General features: G+C 34.6%; 1 protein-coding gene across 2 annotated transcripts in view; it reads right to left on the minus strand.

Moving 5' to 3' along the window:
* The window catches only part of SEC24B (SEC24 homolog B, COPII coat complex component), a 97,466-nt gene that overhangs the window by 8,290 nt on the left and 70,957 nt on the right, over positions 1 to 18,219 (minus strand). For both annotated transcript variants that reach the window (XM_072755488.1, XM_072755489.1), the window contains 12 exons: positions 17,885 to 18,011; positions 16,922 to 17,031; positions 14,826 to 14,938; positions 11,750 to 11,868; positions 11,322 to 11,377; positions 10,874 to 11,080; positions 6,865 to 6,988; positions 6,262 to 6,420; positions 5,460 to 5,633; positions 4,292 to 4,402; positions 2,669 to 2,844; positions 1,924 to 2,061 (listed from right to left, as the gene is read on the minus strand). In XM_072755488.1, the coding sequence (XP_072611589.1) occupies positions 1,924 to 2,061; positions 2,669 to 2,844; positions 4,292 to 4,402; positions 5,460 to 5,633; positions 6,262 to 6,420; positions 6,865 to 6,988; positions 10,874 to 11,080; positions 11,322 to 11,377; positions 11,750 to 11,868; positions 14,826 to 14,938; positions 16,922 to 17,031; positions 17,885 to 18,011 (1,614 nt within the window). The remainder of the gene's footprint in view (positions 1 to 1,923; positions 2,062 to 2,668; positions 2,845 to 4,291; positions 4,403 to 5,459; positions 5,634 to 6,261; positions 6,421 to 6,864; positions 6,989 to 10,873; positions 11,081 to 11,321; positions 11,378 to 11,749; positions 11,869 to 14,825; positions 14,939 to 16,921; positions 17,032 to 17,884; positions 18,012 to 18,219) is intronic.

Below are 18,219 nucleotides of genomic sequence, written 5' to 3' on the forward strand. Positions count from 1 at the left end.
GTAAACCATTGGGGCTACATCAAAATAAAAATCTTCTGCACAGCAAAAGAGACAATCAACAAAACAAAAAAATAACCTACTGAATGGGAAAAGATATTTGCAAATGATATATCCATTAAGGTTTAATATCCAAAATATATAAAGAACTTATATAATTCAACAACAAAAACCCCAAATAATTCAATTTAAAAATGGGCAGAGGAAAAAAAAAAAAATAAAAAAAAAATAATAAAAATGGGCAGAGGATATGAACAGACATTTCTTCAAAGATACCCAGATGGCTAACTGACACATGAAAAGATGCTCAACAGCACTTGTCATCAGGGAAATGCAAATCAAAACCACAATGAGGTATCACCTCATACCTGTCAGTATGACTAAAATAAAAAACATAAGAAACAACAAATGTTGGCAAGGATATGGAGAAAAATGGAACCCTCTTACACTTGGTAGGAATGCAAACTGGTACAGCCATTGGGGAAAATCGTATGGAGATTTCCTCAAAAAATTAAAAATAGAATTACCATATGATCCAGTAATTCTACTATTGTGTATTTACCCAAAGAATACAAAAACACAAATACAAAAATATATATGCATCCCTATGTTTATTGGAGTATTATTTAAAATAGCCGAAGTATGGAAGCCACCCAAATATCCATCAACAGATGAATGAAGAAAAAGTGGTGTGTGTACACACACACACACACACACACACACAATGGGATATTACTCAATCATAAGAATGAAACCTTGCCACATCATGGATGGATCTAAATGGTATAATTCTAAAAACAAAAATAAATAAATAAATGGTATAATTCTAAGTGAGGTAAGTCAGAGAAAGATTAATACTGTATGATTTCACTCATATGTGGAATTTAAGAAACAAATGAACAAAAAGAAAGAAAGAAAGAAAGAAAGAAAGAAAGAAAGAAAAGAAAAGAAAAGAAAAGAAAAGAAAAAAGAAAAGAAAAGAAAAGAAAAGAAAAGAAAAGAAAAGAGAAAAACTAAAAAACCCCAGACTCTAAACTAAAGAGAACTGGTGGTTACCAGAGGGGATGTGAGTTAGGAGTGGGTGAAGGGGATCAAGAGTATATTTATCACGATGAGCACTGAGTAATGCATAGATTTACTGAACCACCTTATTATACAGCTGAAACTAACATATAACACTATACATTAATTACACTGGAATTGAAAACAAAAACAAACAAACAAAAAAACAGGGCGCCTGAGTGGCTCGGTTGGTTAAGCATCTGCCTATGATTCAGGTCTTGATTCCAAAGTTCTGGATCAAGGCCTGTGTTGGGGTCCCTACTCAGGGGCGAGTCTGCCTCCCCCCACAACTTTCCCCTGACTCATGCTTTCTCAAATAAATAAATAAAATCTTTAAAAACAAAACAAAAAAAAATTGTACTTCAATCATTATAAAGAACAATCTCTATAAAATATACATGGAAATGGCCATTCTACAACTTAGCTTTGTGATATTATAACCAAACCCGCAAGGTGAATTACTTCCCATATTTTTGAAAACTCAGTAAACGACCATAGATAGTATCTGATAGCCTTATTGTTCAACCAAATTCATAGGTAGTATCCTTATTTAATGTATTACTACCATAAGGGAAAAGTAGACGTAAAAAATTGTTACTAGGGGGATGCCTGGGTGGCTCTGCAGTTAAGCACCTGCTTTTGGCCCAGGGCGTGATCCTGGGGTCCCAGGATCGAGTCTCGCATCAGGCTCCCTGCATGGAACCTGTTTGTCTCTCTATGTTTCTCCCTCTCTCTCTGTCTCTCATGATATATAAATTAAATATAAAAAAAATTGTTACTAATATATTAGCACCTTAGCTATAGAATTAAGACATTCAAATACATTTAAATTTAAAAATTTCAAACACACACAAAAAATTATACCTCATCTGTCAATCTGTCTATCCTGTACAAGTTGGGATGAATCATTTTCATTAGATGAACAAGTGGTTGACACTTTATCTGACACATGGCATATACACGATCATCCAGGCGTGTGCTTGTACCGGTTCTAAATGCTTTCTACAAAGAAAAAAAAAACCCACATATTTTTAAAATAAAAACATAAATATAGACAAACATCAAAACAAATACATATACCACCACAGTCATGGAAAAACTATGGCCTTCAAAACAGACTTGGATTAAATTCTTAGCTCTGACATTCAATACATAGATATGGGAACTAGTTACTTAGCTTCTGAAAGCTTTATTATCATTACAAGAAAAACAGAGAAAAATATGCTTCTCTAGGCTGCTGTAAGGATTAAATAAGACAATGCATATATAACAACTATTACAGTGCCTGAGACTTGGAAAGATATCTGATGGACAAAAAATCCTTTCCTTAGAGTCTCTTTCCAGAAGCACATATAAACTAAAAGCGTGCTATAAGCACATTATTCAAGCTGCTCCCACATATTAAAGAGTGAGAACATATGGCTTCATAAGAGTCATGTTTTTATATACTTTAATTTTCCACTGATCTTTTTTCAGAACTTTTCCAATGCTCAGCTGCAAAATTATCTAGTTAAATATTAAAAATCCCAGGGAACTTGGATTTCATTTCTTCATCTATGCCTTGAGTTTTAGAAGACTTTATGAAATTTGACAGTGTACAGAGAGCTACCTGTTTGAGAAGGGCCAAAACATAGAGAGGAAAGAGCTTGAGGGAGCTGGGTGCTATCAGTGCAGAGTGCTGTAAATTTGAGACTGTTGAGCCATATGCAGATAATGAATCCACCACAGCATTCACTAAGGCATCTCTTGCATCTGATAAGCTTGATGAGATGGATCGATCAACAGCTAGAAAGCAATCAAAATGAAAATGTGTTTTAATTACTAGATTCCAATGAATGTGATAAGGGGTAAAATTTACATGCATTATTTAAGAAACCAACAAAAATTCTGTTTTTAGGATAGAAAAATACATTTCACCTGCCCCTTCACTTTGCAAGTGTCTGCTGATTATACAATTTTTGTGAAATAAACCTGAATAATTCTCACAATCAGAATAGATTTACGCTGTTTTGGATCTTTTTTGTCTTGGTCTCTCTAACTCTAAAAAGAATTGCTACTGATATTAGAGAATGTATATCAACCATTTACATCTGAGAAAGCTCCAGTAGAAGTCACATGTATAAAGTATCATTTTTTTTCATAAACAATTTAAGTTCTGCAATCTGAGTTATCCCTGTGATGCTCTGAAATCTTTGTAAAAGCATTTCTAGGTCAACAACAACAACAACAACAACAAAAAAGAGGGCAATTGAACATAGGTTCTCACACGGACACTGAAGAGCCAGCTATCAGTGTGAGACTTATTTTCTTCTAAGTACATATTTTATTAAACTAGCGATAACCTACAGATGTGCCCAAGTATTAAAAAATAAAGTTATATTGAAAAACAATGCTATAATATACTGAATTTGAAATATAGATATAAAATAATAAAAAACTAGGATAATTTAGTAAATGCTATAATAATTTTTCCCAAAATGAGTAATAAGGACCATTTTTCTCTAAGACTACATGAAAAATAAGGCTCATTTCATGCCCCAAAGGAAAATTGAAAATGAAAACAAAATAGTCAGTGTTACATTGATTCCCCTAGAGATTCTTTTTTTTAGCTTACATACAATAGAAGTTATGTTTTGGGGTATCACTGTACAGTGATCATATGTCAAACACACAGCCATATAATCACTAACACAATCAAAATACACAACAGTTCCATTACCCCCAAAATATCCACTGGTGTTGCCCCTTTATGGTAAAATTTTCCCACTATCTTTAACCCTCATAATCAATGATCTGTTTGTTTTTCATCCCTATAATTGTCCCTTGTCCAGAATGTCATATGAATGTATGTATATAGTCTTTCTGAAGCTTAGCTCCTTTCATTTAGCATGTCTTTGAGAGTCATCCATATCTATTCATATCTCAATAATTCATTTCTTTTTATTAGTGAGTTTCATTTCCATCATATGGATATACCAAAGTTTGTTCATACATTTACCAGCTGAAGGACATTTGAGTTGTTACCGGTTTTTACTGATTATGAATCCCCCAGAAGATTTTTAAACTAATGAATTAGTAAGAAATATAAGAATAGTCCAATTCACACTGCTGTAAATGAAAATGTAAAACATATACTTTCTAAGTAAGGAATTTCTAGGGTTAAGAAATGCCCTGATTTCAGTTTTTAGGATAGAAAAATATATTTCACCTGTTCTTTCACATTTTTACTCACCCATGTTTGCCAGAAGGCAGATGGCAGCCTGTACATCCACTCCTGCATATACATCTGCCAGTGAACTCACTACTGGCAAACAGAGCGTGTGCACTCTAATTCTTCGCTCACCTATATGAAATGATGAATCAACGTCATTGCAAAACACATTGGGCCAAGGGAGAAATAAAGCAAACAGGTCAAAACATTATTCAAATTACTATTTTGATTGGATTAAATCACTAGGAGGACTCTGAAATGTAAAAACAAATGCTTTACAAGTAATATGTTTTATTTTTTTATTTTTATTTTTTTTTAAATTTTTATTTATTTATGATAGTCACACAGAGAGAGAGAGAGCGAGGGGCAGAGACACAGGCAGAGGGAGAAGCAGGCTCCATGCACCAGGAGCCCGACGTGGGACTCGATCCCGGGTCTCCAGGATCGCGCCCTGGGCCAAAGGCAGGCGCCAAACCGCTGCGCCACCCAGGGATCCCAGTAATATGTTTTAAATAAAATAAAAACACTTTCCAAATCTGTAGACCATGAACATATACTATATTTTATACTATATTTTATATATGTTGAACATTAGGTTCTGGTTTTTATTTTAATATCAATCATTCTAAATTATATTCAACAGAGTAAAATGTCAGAAAACCTGGCTGTCAAATAACTAATGTTATATGCTATGTAAAAATTTTTTATTTCATGGGGCAAAAAAAAAAAAAAATGCTAAGGATGGCATAGCTGGATTTAGCATAAGTTTACCAGACACATATGATCCTGAGAATACAGGACTTCAATGAGTCAAAAACGGTATTAAAGATTAAAAAATGAGTTAAGAAAAACAAAAAAAACGGAACATATATTTGATTAACTAATGCAAATTCCATTTATCTCCCACTATTTTGGTTCATTCTTTCTCCCCATTTCCCCTAGCATATAAAAGGAAGGGAAAACTATTGCTAATTATATTTCATATCTATTAAATTTTTTTTAAATTTATTTATGATAGGCACACACACACAGAGAGAGAGGCAGAGACATAGGCAGAGGGAGAAGCAGGCTCCATGCACCAGGAGCCTGACGTGGGATTTGATCCCGGGTCTCCAGGATCGCGCCCTGGGCCAAAGGCAGGCGCCAAACCGCTGCGCCACCCAGGGATCCCCATATCTATTAATATTACCTTTGCTTGATGTATATAATAGGGCTGTCTGAAAGCACACTAAGGAAGTATCTGTCAAATTTTCTTCGATTGACAATTGTACTGCAAATCCAGCATCAGGATTGATGTTGGCAAGGGATAACAAATCAGTGGAACGGACAAAGAAGTTTCCATGAAAAGTGTGCATTGAAAGACCTATGGAAGAGAAAATTTGTTATAAAAGATGAAAGTATCTTTACCTTAGGCTAAAGCTACTTTTTAAGGTAAAAACTGTTTATGATTTTGAATCAAAAGGATAACTGGGGAGTAGAACTGGGATGTTAAGAGAGGTTCTAAAATACCAATTCAGAAAAAACAATGCAGGTTATATAAAAGAGAAAGCAGACATTTAGCTTGTATTGATAACTGATCTTATATTTTCTCTGTGTGATCTGAAGTCAGACGAAGATCTAATATATAAAATGAAACAAATGATGGGTACTGTACAACTCGCTTAAGACTTAAAATTAGGGAGGAAATTCCCTCCAGCAAACATTCACATAGAACTGAGGTAAACTAAAGACTAACTGAATGATTATGAGGCAAAGTTCATTTATCAGACAATTTTCCTTTACTATCTTCCCTACCCTTCTAAAATCACCTCCACTATGGCTTTGTCTTAGGTTCTTCCTAATAAAGCAAACATTACTTTTGCTTATTAATTTAAATTACTTAAAGAATTGGGCAATGATTATTCAATAACTATATATTTTAAAAACAGCTTACATATATATATAATGTTATATATTATATAATATAAAGCATAATCTTTATAATTTCATACCTTTAGTACACCTTATTCTCATAACAGCTTCAAATCCAATTTTTCTTGTGAGATACCGTTTTAGGTCTTTTTGTAACTTTTCTGCTTGTGAAGGATTGTGAGTAAAGTGGAAAGATGGATAATAATAAATGCACCCTGCAGAGTACTTGGACATGCAAGCTTCAGAGAGAAATAGAAAAAATATTAGCTACAGAAACAATATTCTATAATGTTTTGTAATAACATCCAGTAATATCTTACTTGTCCAACAAAAGTAGAGTGTATGTCATGAAAAAAACTGTCACAATGAGAAAATCTAAGCTGTCAAAATAAGGATAATATAGAAATCTGAGAAAACACATATACTTGTAAATATATGGTAAGGTTTATTATTAAGCAGAATGATAAAAAAAAAGCAGAATGATAAAGGAATTAGATTTAAATACTAATAGCATTTTAGATGTGTAGTGCTTTACGATTTACTGGTCATTTTCACATATATTATCTATATAATTCACATGCTTTTTACCCCCCAAATATTGAGAATTCTTAATAAAGAGTTTAGATTTGACTGTATGCTAAAAACATTTATGTAAATGGATAAACATGAGGTTATCTCCTTACCTAGAGAAGCAAGATCAGAATACTGTGAACTTAAAAGGAACAGATCCACTGCAGTCTGCTGCCCTGAGCAATCTAAAGCCAGTTTCTTATAAAAATCAGTTGCAGGGCCAAGATGTTGTACAACCTAAGTCAACAGGTCATAAAGTAAGAGCTAGAAACCTTCCACTATGCACATATTTCTACATCTCTTATAATAATGAAGAGGATAACCATTGTCCTTCTCTCGAACTAAGAAAGCTTTTTTTTTTTTTTTAAGATTTTATTTATTTTATTACTGAGAGACACACACAGAGGCAGAGAGACACAGGCAGAGAGAGAAACAGGTTCCATGCAGGGAGCCGGACATGGGACTCGAACCCAGGTCTCCAGGATCAAGCCCTGGGCTGAAGGTGGTGCTAAACTGCTGAGCCACCCGGGGCCACCCATCAAACTAAGGAAGCTTTGTAAATGTCTAGGTAGTTGGCCCAGATCTTTTAAGAATAATAATCATTGCTAACATTTATAAAGCACTTACAAAGCACTGTTTGAAATGTTTTATATAACTTAAAGTTACATATATCTTACAAATGAGGAAACTGAAGCAAAAAACAGATTAAGTAACAACCAATTACATATTTATTGAGTAGTGCTAGACTATAAACCTGACATGTCTGGCTCCAGAGTGAGTGATGTTAACCATTATTGTATACTGTTTATAACAATGTGAGAAAGAGTCATAGATTAAGGAAGGTTTTTTTCTATTGGTATAAGGACACTTGAACTGAAAAGGTGGCACCAAAGAAGAGTTAAAAATGCAAGAGCCAGGCTCCAAGTTCTTAATTACTAGGCTACATTGCATAATAAAATGTTTCAATCTTCCATACACCATAGTGTATGATTTGTACATTAGAGTTCACACAGATATGAATATGTAAATCAGAACAGGTATTTAACTTTTTGAGTCCCAGGCTGATAAAGAATAGTTCTAAAAGTTAAATGAGAAAAACAAAACAAAACTGCATCAAAGACTTCAGTAACACATAACTAGCTTCCTCACATAACTACCTTCCTATGTTTAAAACCCATCAGTATCCCTATCAAAATACCATGGACTTTCTTCAGAGAGTTAGAACAAATTATTTTAAGATTTGTGTGGAATCAGAAAAGACCCCGAATAGCCAGGGGAATTTTAAAAAAGAAAACCATAGCTGGGGGCATCACAATGCCAGATTGCAGGTTGTACTACAAAGCTGTGGTCATCAAGACAGTGTGGTACTGGCACAAAAACAGACACATAGATCAATGGAACAGAATAGAGAACCCAGAAGTGGACCCTGAAATGTATGGTCATCTAATATTCGATAAAGGAGGAAAGACTATCCATTGGAAGAAAGACAGTCTCTTCAATAAATGGTGCTGGGAAAATTGGACATCCACATGCAGAAGAATGAAACTGGACCACTCTCTTTCACCATACACAAAGATAAACTCAAAATGGATGAGAGATCTAAATGTGAGACAAGAGTCCATCAAAATCATAGAAGAGAACACAGGCAACACCCTTTTTGAGCTCGGCCATAGTAACTTCTTGCAAGATACATCCACAAAGGCAAAAGAAACAAAAGCAAAAATGAACTATTGGGACTTCATCAAGATAAGAAGCTTTTGCACAGCAAAGGATATAGTCAACAAAACTAAAAGACAACCTACAGAATGGGAGAAGATATTTGCAAATGACATATCAGATAAAGGGCTAGTTTCCAAAATCTATAAAGAACTTATTAAACTCAACACCAAAGAAACAAACAATCCAATCATGAAATGGGCAAAAGACATGAAGAGAAATCTCACAGAGGAAGACATGGACATGGCCAACATGCACATGAGAAAATGCTCTGCATCACTTGCCATCAGGGAAATACAAATCAAAACCACAATGAGATACCACCTCACACCAGTGAGAATGGGGAAAATTAACAAGGCAGGAAACAACAAATGTTGGAGAGGATGTGGAGAAAAGGGAACCCTCTTGCACTGTTGGTGGGAATGTGAACTGGTGCAGACACTCTGGAAAACTGTGTGGAGGTTCCTCAAAGAGTTAAAAATAGACCTGCCCTATGACCCAGCAATTGCACTGTTGGGGATTTACCCCAAAGATTCAGATGCAATGAAACGTCGGGACACCTGCACCCCGATGTTTCTAGCAGCAATGGCCACAATAGCCAAACTGTGGAAGGAGCCTCGGTGTCCATCGAAAGATGAATGGATAAAGAGGATGTGGTTTATGTATACAATGGAATATTACTCAGCAATTAGAAACGACAAATACCCACCATTTGCTTCAACGTGGATGGAACTGGAGGGTATTATGCTGAGTGAAGTAAGTCAATCGGAGAAGGACAAACAGTGTATGTTCTCATTCATTTGGGGAATATAAATAATAGTGAAAGGGAATATAAAGGAAGGGAAAAGAAATGTTGGGAAATATCAGGAAGGGAGACATAACATAAAGACTCCTAACTCGGGGAAACGAACTAGGGGTGGTGGAAGGGGAGGAGGGCGGGTGTTGGAGGGGAATGGGTGACGGGCACTGAGGCGGACACTTGACGGGATGAGCACTGGGTGTTTTTCTGTATGTTGGTAAATTGAACACCAATAAAAATTAATTAAAAAAAAAATAAAACCCATCAGTATTTTATAATGGACTGCAATGGCTTAATGAACTGCATGCTAGCTGTACCTGATGTACACTTGCCCCAATTTATTTTAAAATTAGATTTTTTTCTGATATGTAACTTAAAAATGCAGTTTCTATAAAAAGTAAAATATTTTTCTCTAACAAATTGGTAAAGAATAAAAAAAGCAGTAATACTTAACGATGGCTAGAAGATTTGAGAGTCCTTAAGAGTACAGTTGATAAAAAACCCAAGTAAAATACATTAATAACTTAAATAAAGTTTATACTCTTTAACACAATAATTTCACTTCTAGGAATAAGGAAAAACTGATTATGTGGCTAAATATTTATGGCACTATTAAAACTATTTAATTCATAATTAGTTGTGATAGTATTTCCTTGAGGTCAGACAAAACTTATACACACACAAAAATGATTATTCTAGTTCATTTATTATTTGAAATGAGGGATTAAAATATTCTGAGAAAATCTTCATGTAAAACCCAAGTAATATTCAGCCTCAGAGTAAATACTGGACACAACTAATCAGGAGCTAGAAGGCAATTAAAAAATCAAGTACTTTGATATCTACTAAAACATGTTTTTTATTTTTATTTTTGAAAGCTTATTTGGGACACCTGGGTGGCTCAGCAGTTGGGTGCCTGCCTTCAGATCAGGTCCTGATCCAGGGATCCAGGATGGAGTCCTGCCTCAGGCTCCCTGTGACGATCCTGCTTCTCTCTCTGCCTATGTCTGCTTCTCTCTCTCAGTCTGTGTCTCTCATGAATAAATAAATAAATCTTTAAGGAAAAAAAAAAAAAAAAAAGAGCACTCCAGCCAGAAAAATCAAGTCACATCTTTTACAATTAGTTATTTAACCCTTGGCAAATTTAATCTGTTTTCCTCATCTGTAAAATGAAAGGATTCGACTTGCAAACTGAGTCATAAAACAACCCAAAACGCTAATTCATTTTTTAAAAGATTTTATTTATTTATGAGAGACAGAGAGAGAGAAGAGAGAGAAAGAGAGAGAAAGAGAGAGAGGCAGAGACACAAGCAGAAGGAGAAAGCAGGCTCCATGCAGGAAGCCCAATGTGGGACTCAATCCTGGGTCTCCAGGATCACGCCCTGGGGCGAAGCCAGGCACCAAACCACTGAGTCACCCAGGGATCCCCCTAAAACGCTAATTCAATTAAACTTTCTCAACAGATTTTTTACTACTAATGAGAGTAGAAAAATAGAAGAATGAACAGATTCATAGAATGAATCACAGTCTATGTAGGTACAAAACACAGTCTATGAAGGTACAAAACACCATCTTTAAATATGACAGAGAAAGCAAATATACAATACCTTTGTGCTTGATCTCTGATTGGGATCTTCTCTGGACTGCAGAAGTCCTGCACCCAAGGAAGGTAATTGTGTCTGAAATACAGACACACGGCCACCTGTTGGAGACATTAGTTTAAAGGCAGCCTGAAGCGCAGGACCAAGGGCACTGTGTGTTTCTCTCGTATTGGTGAACATGTTTGGTAATGCAGTCAATAAGTCTTTTATAAGCTGGGGAAACAAAGATTAAAAGGTGAATTACTGAGAATGTAAGGCAATTTTCTTCTTTAAAACGTTCTAGAGTATAATATATATCACTCTATCTTGGGGGACCGTAAACCAACGAGTCCACAGATATGCTATGTACATTGTTTATCCGGTATTTATATACCAAGTAAACAAATGTTAAAGATTTTAGTAAACATTTGAGATACAGAAATATTTTCATACTTTAAGAAAAAACCTCTCTCACCTCTTTACTTTCATACAGATTCACAAGTAAGCTATCCGGTGTAGGTAGAAAAACATCTAAAGGAAAAACATATTTTAATGAACAGGTAAGTCAAAAGAATATCATCAATTTAAAAATCTTAGTTTCTATCAGGCCATATGTATGATGGGTACCACAATACTGCTTTATTAAATATATATGTATATGTGTACATATACATATGTACACTCTGCATATATTTCACATGTGTGTGTACATGTGTAAGTACACACAAAGGCACAGAAAACGTAGAATGAAGTATTTTCCAGGAAACTATTATTTTTTTTTTCCAAGAAAGTATTTTGAAACAAATATCAAAGTATACCAAATTATCCTTACATCATATGACAGGATATACTGTCAAAGTAGCCTCAAAATCTATACTTAGAAAGACTTTATTTACTGCTTACCATCTATATCAGACACAATCAACATTTGAGGCTGTGATAATCCTTCTTGTAAATTGTAGAAATGAATAGTGCTATCGAAGGTCATGAATCCTATTCTTGTTCGTGAATCTCCAGGAAGCCTAAGGACAATTTCAAATTCAAAGTGTTCAGTAACATATTTTATTTAAAAAAATAATGAGATAGTAAACTAAGTCTAAGAATAATTACACGTGCTTTTTCATAGAGGACAGAAAGTTATTCTTCCCTAAACCAACATACATCAGAGAAGACCAAGGATAAAACATCCCATTTTCAGATGAAACCAACATGTTTAGAACTAATATATATATATATTTATATATATATATATTATATTAATATATATATATTTAAAAGATTTTATTCATTTATTCATGAGAGACACAAAGAGAGAGGCAGAGACACAGGCAGAGGGAGAAGCAGGCTCCATGCAAGGAGCCTGACATGGGACCCGATCCTGGGTCTCCAAGATCATGCCCTGGGCTGAAGGCAGTACTAAACCGCTGAGCCACTGGGACTGCCCTAGAGCTAATATTTCAGAACAATGAACCATGTTCAAATAATGAACCAAAACCGAGGCACCTGGGTGGCTCAGTGGCTGAGCGTCTGACTTTGGCTCGTGATCCCGGGGTCCTGGGATCAAGTCCCACATCTGGCTCCCTGCAGGGAGCCTGCTTCTCCTTCTGCCTATGTCTCTGCCTGTGTCTCTCATGAATAAATAAATAAAAGCTCCAAAAAGGAAATGATCAAATAATCAAAGATTTCTAGGGCCTGGGTAGCTCAATTAGGCATCTGACACTTGATTTTGGCTCAGGTCAATGATCTCAAAGTCATGAGATCCAGCCCTGAGTTGGGCTCTGCACTAGAAATGTAGAGCCTGCCTGGGGATTCTCTTTCACTCCCTCTGCCCCTCCACCCTACCCCCTTCACGTTCTCTCTCTCTCTCTCTCTCTCTGCCCCTCCATCCTCTCTCTCTCTCAAAACAGAACAAAAAAATCTCAAAGATTCCTTGCTACCCTTCTTTTAAAACATACTCCTTTAACTAAAAGTTTACTCATATTTTTAGTCCAGTATTACAAATATGGTGTATCTAGTTTAAACAGTAAAAGGCAGAATGACAAATGAGTATTCTCCAAGAAAAGACAATGTAATGTAAATCAGATTTTAATGTAGAAGGTTTAAATAAAAACTACATTTAAGAACATTAAGACATTTTATCTATCATCAACCTTTTATAAGTTTTCTGCTAAAACTCAGTATTCAAAAGTCAATGCCTTGGCAAAAAAGAATTAATTAAATTGTCATTTCATTGCCCATGGGGTTCTCCTTATTGATAAAGTGGATGCCTCATCTTACAAAAGTATTTTTCTAAGTACCACCAACTCTATTAACTACTGTTAATATGATTTTATATATATAATATTACTTTAGCAATGTTTTAAAAACATTTTTGAATATTATAGGATGTCAAAATAGTGTACATCAAAAGAAGCATTATTATTTTTATGCATGACTGATCAGGCTAGTCAGTCTACAAACAAGTAAAAAAAATATTTCAGAAAACAGAATGTACCAAGTTACACAGGTATTTAGCTTACCAATACTGGTCAAGATTTATGTTTCTACAGATAATTCTTTGAAATATCTAAGGTCAATGAATATTAGGGTCATTTGTTTCTAATTGGAACAGCGACTACTTATCTCCTCTACTCCAAGCTTAAAATTCAGAGTTGAGCTGGAATTGCTCCACATCAAACTCCCATTTCTCAACATTGTATCTATAGCCCTTTCCAAAAACATTTTACTTTCCTAATGCTTCTCTTTTCTGCTTAATCAAATATATGTACAATGTTTTAAATGACTCTCCATTCCTAATTTTATCTTTTTGGTTTTGCATAGTCTATTTATCTCACAAGTAGTTACTCATTGGTCTGGCTCCTATTTCTAGGGTTATAGCCTCATACTTTTTCAGCAAGTTGTCTCTTCAGTTTTAAAACTATTTCTTTGCAGAGTCTTCCATTGCTACTCACTGCTAAAGATATATCTGAATTAAGCATCTGTGGCTAAAAACAGGGAAAATGCTTCAAATAAGAATATAAATATGAAAACTCTAAGTTACTAACAGAAACAAAAAGCAAATCAGTTAATGTCTCTGGATATTTTTATCTCAATGTTATCCACTTATTATAGGCTCAGATCAGAGACATGCAGACTACTGTGATGAAAGCTAGCATAGCACTTAAGAGAGGAAGGACTCTCAAACTCAAATGGGAGATAGGAAAGAACCTTTTGGAATCAGCAAGAGTACTTCAGACAAATTATTTATATATATAACCACTCCTATTCTTCTACGCATGTCAAGAACCAATGCAGGTATGAGCCAATCTTATTAATAACTTTAAGTCTTATCTCTGTGGGTGTTGGAAATAAAAAAAGAAAGAAAGAAAAAAGAAGTATACAAGCAACTTTGTTTTTCAGAGATTTGGAAGGCTCATTTTTAAAGCTAGTTGAGGGTCTCCTTCATGACTAATACTAGGGAGGAATTAGAGCCAAGTATAAGCAATCTATCCTATATCCTATTTGCACTTTCACAATACAGCTCATTACCAATGTGTCAAAACGAAGAGTTCAGTTTCTGGCTTCCTGAAATATTCAGCACAAAATCAATTCCTTCTTTCCCTTTATCTGGCTCATTATCCCATTAGGACATTCAAAATTAATTGGAAAAACTCCTTGCTCAGGCATATATTTCAGCTAGATTTCTCTCATCCAGATCCTTGATGCCCTGGCTAGTGCTCAGATCTGCTAAGTCAGAGTAAGAGATAACATCTAAATCCCTTAGCAAATATTAAACACAGTCTTACGAATCAGATACTAAGTCATAAATCATAGTAATCAAAGTAGCAGGATCCTTAGTCTGAGGTGGACAAGAAGTACTCTTGCAGTGAGAGATAAGTAAAGTCAAACTATAATCAAAACTAACTCCATAAATTGTTAATGAACATTTCACATTTATTATTTGTACACATACACACAACAAATAAAAAAGATCTCTTACTTGTCTAGATTTTCTAATAATGACTGGCACAAAATTGTCAAATATCCAGCTTCCACTGCATTATGAGACACATCTAAAACAAACAAGTAAACTGCAGGTTGAGGAGGACGAAGCTGAAAAGAATGAAAATAATGCAATTTATTTAGTAGGCACAATTTACTCTCTTTATAACATTATTACTACTGGGTATTTACTGAGTAGACACACAAAATACACAAATTGAGAATCGACATTTTATAAGATCTTATGTGTTAAAATGACATTCCTTTAACTTTTTTTCTTATTCAGTTGGTTATGAATTAAATATAATAAGGCAGTTGTTAGGGGTGCTTAGGTGATTCAGTTGGTTAAGCGTCCACTCCTGATTTTGGCTCAGGTTATGAGATCCAGCCCAGCATCAAGCTCTGTGCTGGGCATGGAGCCTATTTAAAATTATCTTCTCTCGCTCTCTGTCTGCTCTCCATCCCCCAACCTCCCACCCACCCCTGCTCATGTGCACGCTCTCTCTCTCTCTCAAAAAAAAAAAAAAAAAAAAAAAGGGCAGTTGTTACACAGTGATGGTTAAATGGATGGGCTAAACGTTTTCCTGATAAGAGTGTTGATTGAGATATCTTTTAAAGAAAAAATGAATTTATTTGTTATTTAACATAAACCTCTATATCCTTTCCCTACTCCAAAAAACATTGTATTTTATATTTATTTTTTAAAATCTGACAACTAATAGTATTAGCTATTAGTACTAGCTGTTGGGTTGCCTGGTGATGGATAAATCCCAAGGGTTAAGTGCTAGGTATAAAGAAAATCCTCATGATGGTATTCTAAGTATGTTAAGTCATTATCTGCTAGAGATGTATACTGAAGTATTTATAGGTTAAATGATATGATATGCTGTAATCAGTATTTAATAAACTCCAGGGTGGGAAAGGGGAGGAGGCACTGGAGTGGACTGGGGATAGATGAAATATATTTAGAAAAATGCTGACAACTCTTGAAGTTCAGTGATGGGTAAATAATAGCTCACTATACTATTATCTCTTTTTTGAAGTATGCTGGAAAATTACTGTTATAGACAGTTGAAAGAATATATAAAATCTTTTTTTTCTTAATATGCGAACCAAGGATCACATGGGTCATATGCAAAAATTATAGATTAACTTCTTTCACCACTTCAATTAGATTAAGATCCTAAGGAGCCAGAACAGAGTTGGGAATGTAAGTTGTAAAGAAAGTAAGAAGTTGGGAGTTTACTCCCAAGAGAAAGTTTACTATAGTTAATATGGAAACAGACAAAATAGTAGTTAAGTGGGCAGATGCTAAAGTGGACACTAAGGACCATAAAAATTACAAAAAAAAAAAAAAAAGAAAAGAAATAGGCCAGACAACAGGAATTTAATACACATCAGCTATCTCTGTTCACCCTTCCCCACTAGCAACACCTTACATTTTTGCAGACAACAAAGATTAGTAATGAGGATACTAAGGAAATGTAGGTTATTATAAACATTTAAAATGAGTAGATATGATAAAGAAGATGAGCAGAACTCAAGCTAAGAATTTATTTTTATATATGGGAAAGAAAAATGAGATCTTGGAATTAGTACAATTAAAAGAAAAGGCCAAATTTCGTGATGAACTGGAAAGAGAAAAATTCAAGTGAAGTCACTATCCATTTATCTTGCTATCTGTACTGGGTGAATGAGTAAGACAGTGATGTCTCTTAAAGAGAGCCTGAAAACTGCAGTTTTTGGCAAAAACATGAACTTTTCTGTTTGAAGGTCTTAAATATTAAATGGTACAAGGATATTCATGTTCACTTCATACTAACAATCAAATAAAAATGGCAAGAAATTGTAAATGTTAGTGTTTATCACAAAACACTATTGTTTCTTAGTGACAAAACAGCATTTTTCTAGGACATCAAGCAAACCTTATAAAGAGTTTTCTAATTGTTAAGTATTAACTTTCAGCATTATTTAAAAAAAAATTCATACTGGGGTAATTCAAAATTTTGCAAGAATTCACTGAACAGCAAATTATAAATGACCAACACAGTAATATCCCATGACTAATTTTTACACTGAGTAGTTAGTAGTTACCATGTAATCTGAAGAAGCAATGAACTCCACAGTTGAATTCTGAACTTCTGGTCGTTTATGAGGCTCTCCATAAGATCGAGTAACGGGATTATACATAAATTCTTCAGGAACTAGACAAGAATTAGAAATCCAGTACAAATTTAGTAACACAATTTGTAACTAAACAAGACATGCATACCAAGAAATATTGATGATACCTTTATCATCAATATTTACATAAGGTTTACAACAGTTCTGTGAACATCTAATAATAAAAATTCTCTTTAAAAAATATGTCAATGGGCAGCCTGGGTGGCTCAGCAGTTTAGCGCCTGCCTTTGGCCCAGGGAGTGATCCTGGAGACCCAGAATCGAGTCCTACATTGGGCTCCCTGCATGGAGCCTGCTTCTTCCTCTGCCTGTGTCTCTGCCTCTCTCTCTCTCTCTCTCTCTCCGTGTCTCTCATAAATAAATAAATAAATAAATAAATAAATAAATAAATAAATAAAATCTTTAAAAAAATAAAAAAATATGTCAAGATAAAAAAACATATATTGTGAAATCAGGTGAGGAAACCAGGACACAGGTAACCTTGCTGCTTAGGCTTACATCCTATTTACTATATCACATGACATGGAAAAAAATCAAGACAGAAACACAAATTTGAAAGGAATTATACTAGGAGGACCTAAGAAATGACTAACGGGGATAACAGACATGGCACAATTACTTTACATGACCTTCACTGTTTGTTTCGTGAATATTTTTTTACTTCGCCCTTATGTCACTCTCCTCATTATCAATCAGACCCTGGCCAGCCAAGAAGAAGGGTCCCTTGCCTATATATTCTCCATTAAAAATGGCATGAAAGTTTTGTGGGTTTTTTTTGAAAGTTTTTAAAGCAATGAAGAGAGAGACCAGATAATGAAAAAAATGTCAAAATGTTTGAAATATTAAACACTTATTTTAAGAATCTGAAACTCACCGTCATTAACTCTATAGCACAAATTGCATTTCCATCTACGTTGATCAATGAAGGATACAAAAGGGTTGATATACGTTCGACAAGATCGGCACCTCACAATGGTATTTGATGTTATCACTGGTAATTGCTAGGAAGTAAAATAAAGATGCTGTAGCAGAAAAAGCACCTCAGGGAAAAATTGGAACACATACTGCTCTGCTCCATATATGGAACAGAAATCATAAAAGTGTTTTGAAATTGAAGCATTTTAATAAAATCTAGTGATGTGCTGAGCAACTCAAGCAGCTATCTATCAAGGTTTCTTCCTCTTTGTTACAAATCATAAGATAACACCA

The sequence above is a fragment of the Vulpes vulpes genome, chromosome 4 (genome assembly GCF_048418805.1).
Source record: "Vulpes vulpes isolate BD-2025 chromosome 4, VulVul3, whole genome shotgun sequence".
Classification (NCBI taxonomy): domain Eukaryota; kingdom Metazoa; phylum Chordata; class Mammalia; order Carnivora; family Canidae; genus Vulpes; species Vulpes vulpes.